This window comes from Oncorhynchus kisutch, linkage group LG14 (genome assembly GCF_002021735.2).
Source record: "Oncorhynchus kisutch isolate 150728-3 linkage group LG14, Okis_V2, whole genome shotgun sequence".
Classification (NCBI taxonomy): domain Eukaryota; kingdom Metazoa; phylum Chordata; class Actinopteri; order Salmoniformes; family Salmonidae; genus Oncorhynchus; species Oncorhynchus kisutch.
The window spans coordinates 64,321,965-64,327,069 of record NC_034187.2 but is presented as its reverse complement, the minus strand read 5'-3'; the positions used below and the strand labels follow the sequence as shown (position 1 = coordinate 64,327,069).

The 5,105-nt window shown below is 53.7% G+C and overlaps 1 protein-coding gene across 1 annotated transcript in view; it reads left to right on the top strand.

The window, feature by feature from the left end:
• The window catches only part of LOC109903228 (forkhead box protein O6-like), a 51,176-nt gene extending 48,371 nt beyond the window's left edge, over window positions 1–2,805 (top strand). The window contains exon 2 of the mRNA XM_020499873.2: window positions 1–2,805. This exon is cut by the window's left edge and continues 144 nt beyond it. Within this exon, the coding sequence (XP_020355462.2) occupies window positions 1–1,707 (1,707 nt within the window). The 3' untranslated portion in view covers window positions 1,708–2,805.
• The last annotated feature ends 2,300 nt before the right edge of the window (window positions 2,806–5,105 follow it).

The following is a 5,105-nucleotide window of genomic DNA, read 5'->3' as shown; positions in this document are numbered from 1 at the left end:
TGCCCCAACGGCACCAAGTACCTGAAGAGTAAAGGACGGGCCAGGGGTAAGAGGCCTGGAGCCGGAGCTGGCAGTGGAGCTGTTGGTCGGGGAAGGCGGCAGGGTTACGGCCTGGGTCACGGGGCTCGACCGGGGATGCATCAGGGGTCTCCGGAGCATGGTAGTCCTGCAGGGAAGGGCGGAGCAGGGGTGGGAGGAGAGGAGTACGATGCCTGGACGGATCTCCACTCCCGGACCTCCTCTTCGGCTTCGACACTTAGTGGCTGCCTTTCTCCCATCCTGGCCGAGGCTGAGCCAGATGAGCCAGAGGAAGGAGGCCTTTCCTGCTCCACCTCCCCCCGCCTCTATCCTAGCCCTACCGCAACTCGCTCCCCTGCCCTGGGCACTGGGGGGCACTGCCCAGGAACCTCCTTGGAGCTGCCCCAACTCACTGACCTGACTGGGGCTATCAGCCTGGAAGAGGGCTACCCCCACCCCCAGAACCACCGACAAACCCAGCCTCGTAATGGCTACCCCAGCCCCTACGGCACCGGCTCCAAGGGGGAAGGCTCCTACTGCGGCCCCGTCTACGGGCAGCCGCCCCTGGGCATGCTGCAGCTCCATGCCCCCATGCCCATGCAGACCATTCAGGAGAACAAGCGAGCCAGCTTCCAGCGCCCCCTGAGGGCCTACTCAGAGAACAATGCACTGCAGAGCCTGCTGACCGGAGGGCCTGGAGGTCCTCAGTACTGCAGTAAGGACATGGTCACACTGGGAGGGCAAGGAGGGGAGTCACACACGCTGCTGTCCCAGGTAACCAACGGGGTTCACAGCCACAATCAGAGTCGCAGCAGCCACAATCATAGCCATAGCAACCATAATCATAATAACCACGAGCATGGACACAATTCAGGCCCACACAATGGTCACGGCTCAGTTCATGACCAGAACCCCAGCGGTCATCTTCAGAATGGCCTCCACAATCATGGTCAACCCATCCTGGACTATAACCATAGCCACAAACAACACCTCAGCCCGGCCACTGACTACAACCAGAGTCATAACCACAAACTGAACACAAGCCATGACCACACTCACCAGTCCAACCAGGGTCACCTCCACGGTCACCTCCAGGGTGGACCCAGACCTCCAGCCCTCCAGGCTCTTTCTCCCAGAGTCAACACAGACATCCTGCAGCCCTACAGCCTCAAAACCCCCACCCCAACTCCTAGCCACTATGGCCCCCTCGCCCCCCACCTCCCCACCCCCAACCCCTCGTCCCTTCCCCCCAACCCTGCCTCTGTTCTCGACATACCCCAGGACCCCTGCCTCCGCCTGGCCTCCGCACCGGCACCTCACCCCCACCCTCGCCACCAGCCCTACCCCGGTACCACCTACCACCAGGGTATAACTATGACTGACTCCTGGCATGGCTACTACCACCACACTCTCCACCCCCCCCAGAACTACCAGGGCCACCCCCACCACAGCACTCACCACCCCAGCCGCATGGCTTCAGACCTGGATGTAAACGTAGACATTCTCCCCAGCAGCCTAGACTGTGACGTGGAGTCCATCCACCTCAATGACTTCATGGACACAGAGGGGATGGGGATGGACTTCAACTTTGACGGCTCCCTGTCTCAAGGAGTGGGCATGGGCATGAGCATAGCCGCTTTCGCCGGAGCGCCGCAGGGACATCACAGCCAGAACTGGGTGCCTGGGTGAAGGGGATTGGTCAGGGAAGCCCAAGGACCAATCAGGACACAGCAGAAAGGCTTTTACCCACAAGGCCGAGCTGCAGAGGTCAGAGGTTAGGGATCAGGGTCGGAGCGTACCCTTGGACTGACTGATTGACTGTGATGCTTAATGCTCCAAGACAAAATAACTGAATGTGTCTTGTCATGTTGTTTCCTGAGGGTCCCTTTAACTGTACAATCTATGTTCTCTCATTCTTTCTCTTCCTCTCTCTTTGTTCATTATATCCCTTTCTCTCCCTCTCTCTGTTCTCTTTCTCATTCCTTCTACACTCTAGTGGTGCCACAGCACCCTCCCAGCTCTGTGCTATCCCCCTGGTTCATGTCCTTCAGTTTGTCTGCTCTACTTTATCAATCATTTCTTGGCCATCCATAAGCTCTCAAGCACTTTACATCCGTTGCTTTCAAAACAGATGCAGTATAACAAAGACCAGGGGAAAGTCAGTCTCTGTTGGCTTATGTTGAATTTATGCAAACCCCTTTATTATCCATCTCTTCTTTTAAAAACGAGAGAGGCGGTATCTTACTTGAGAACAGGATCAAAGAACTGCATAAATAAATGGGTTCAGCAGGTTGAGATGCGGGTGCTTTTCAGAATATTTTGCATACTGGTTGGAAAGTAGGGAGGTCGGGTGGATGGAAGAAGGGATGGATGCAGGGTAGGAAGAGGGGGTTGGCTGCACCAGGGTCAGTGCAAATTCTCCTTCTTCCTCAATGATGGAGGGATGAAAAGAGGCAGGGATAGAGGGATGGAGGGATGGATTGAGGTCAGGAGTTCTCCATCTCCCTGGTGGTGTCACCCACAATAGATGGATGGAGGAAAGGAGGATAAATAGAGGATAGATTGAGGATAAGGTTGGTTGTTGTTGTGTGCCCCAGTGTGGTCCAGGAGGACAGCCATCCATCAGACAGCCTTCATCACCAACTAGTTAAGTGCACGATCTCCTCTTTAATCTGTTGGAGTAATGCCATGGTGATGCATCACTATTGCAAATTTAATTTGTTGCTCCCCCCTCCCATTCACCTCCATCCGGACACACACACACACACACACACACACACACACACACACACACACACACACACACACACACACACACACACACACACACACACACACACACACACACACACACACATACACACACACACACACACACACACACACACACACACACACACACACACACACACACACACACATACACACACACACGCACACGCGCGTGCACTCGCACACGCACACTCTCTCTCTCTCTCTCTCTCTCTCTCTCTCTCTCTCTCTCTCACCATTCACCATTCACCTCCGGACAGACTTTGTCAAGGCTTAATGTGTTTTGGCCAAAGTGATGATTAAGGTCACTGTGCACTAAATAGCGGAGGAGGGAGAGATGGAGGGATGAGGGAGGAAAGAAAGAAATGCTAATATTCCCTCCCATCCTCCGTGCCTCCCTGCATCCCATCCTCTCTGCCTCCCTTCCTCCCTGCCTCCGATCCTCCCTGCCTCCCATCCTCCCATCCTCCCTGCATCCCATCGTCCCTGCCTCCCCCTCCCTGCATCCCATCCTCCCTGTCTCCCATCCTCCCTGCCTCCCATCCTCCCTGCCTCCCATCCTCCCTGCCTCCCTGCATACCATCCTCCCTGCCTCCCATCCTCCCTGCCTCCCATCCTCCCTGCCTCCCATCCTCCCTGCCTCCCATCCTCTCTGCCTCCCATCCTCCCTGTATCCCTGCATTCCATCCTCCCTGCCTCCGATCCTCCCTGCCTCTCTGCCTCCCATCCTCCCTGCCTCCCATCCTCCCTGCCTCTCTGCCTCCCTGTATCCCTGCATTCCATCCTCCCTGCCTCCCATCCTCCCTGCCTCCGATCCTCCCTGCCTCCCATCCTCCCTGCCTCCTTCCTCCCTGCCTCCCATCCTCCCTGCCTCCGATCCTCCCAGCCTCCCATCCTCCGTGCCTCCCTGCATCCCATCCTCTCTGCCTCCCTGCATCCCATCCTCCCTGCCTCCCTGCCTGGCTGCTTCCTCCAGCTGACCAACCACACAACACAACAGTTTACGCAGTCTAGAGTATGTCCTAAATGGCGCCCTCCTAATTTTGGACCCTATTCCCTCTACACAGCACACATTTTGAACAGAGCCTCTAACGACATCAACTCAGTCATCAGTATTCAGTACTCCTACTGCACTAAAACCTAAGCTTCTGGCCAAAAGTAGTGCCCTAGGTCTGCCCTAGGTTACTGTTATTGGACTTGATGTCCTCAGTCCTTTGACCTCAGTGCAGCCTCCTTTGTCCCATCCTCCATTCCACCTCTCACACTGGAGTTTAAAGCCTGACATGTTTTACACTAGTGAATTGGCACACTGATTAACACAGTCAGCAAGATAACAATTATTTGTTGCTATCTTCCTTTCACAGGCCCTTTCCTCCTCTCCCTCTCTCTCTCTCTCTCTCTCTCTCTTTCTCTCTCATGTATGCTCTCTGTCTTTCTGTCTCTTTGTCCCTCTCTCTCTCGCTCCCTCCGTCTCTCTTCTTCTATCACATCCTCTCATCCAGAGGTTAGATGAAGGGGAAACAACAATAATTAACCGGCTAAAGAGATCAATTATTTATCATTTTTATTTAATCCAAGTGGTGGTGTTTTCTCATCTCATCTTCATGGCACCAGGTCATAATTCTCTCCGTTCAGAAAGCACAAGGGAGGTTTTTTGAGTTTAAGGTTATGTGCATCCATTGAGAGGGGAAAGAAACAGTGCTTGAACAACAAGGTCCTCCTCTAGTCTGGTCCCAGATCACATTGTGTTAAATGTACAAAGAGCATAGGAGTGGCTGGCTATAAACAAACAGATCTGGGATCAATCTAGTCCTTCCCCACTCCTCTCTTCAGATTTCTATCTGTTGCCTCGGTCTGGCTTTACTTTGCTGTTGTCTGTTTTATTGTGTGGTCGTTCTGTTCTGTGATCGTCAGTGAGGTCCTTTGTCTTGATAGGGTGCTTTATGTTCGCAGCATTTCTATTCTAAAGGGGAGAGAGAGAGTCCTTGAGTCTTTTCATAGCACCTGCCCTGCTCGAGATCGAGAGAGAAGGAGAGATATTTTTAGGGTAGAGGCTAGAAGGGAGGTAGAGGGACAAGGAGAGAACGAGGCAGAGAAAGGTAGAGAGATGGGGAGGCTAGAAGGGAGGTAGAGGGAAGGAGAGAGAGAGGAGTAAGAGAGAGAGAGAGAGGCAGACTGTGAGACAGTAATATTTTCCAGCCGAGTAGCTTCCTGTGGAACTTGCCATTTGAATCATGCCAAATGTCAAGTGCTACTCTGCTGGCACCAACACACTATGATCAGATAGCCATGCTTCTGCTCTGATCAGTTAACCA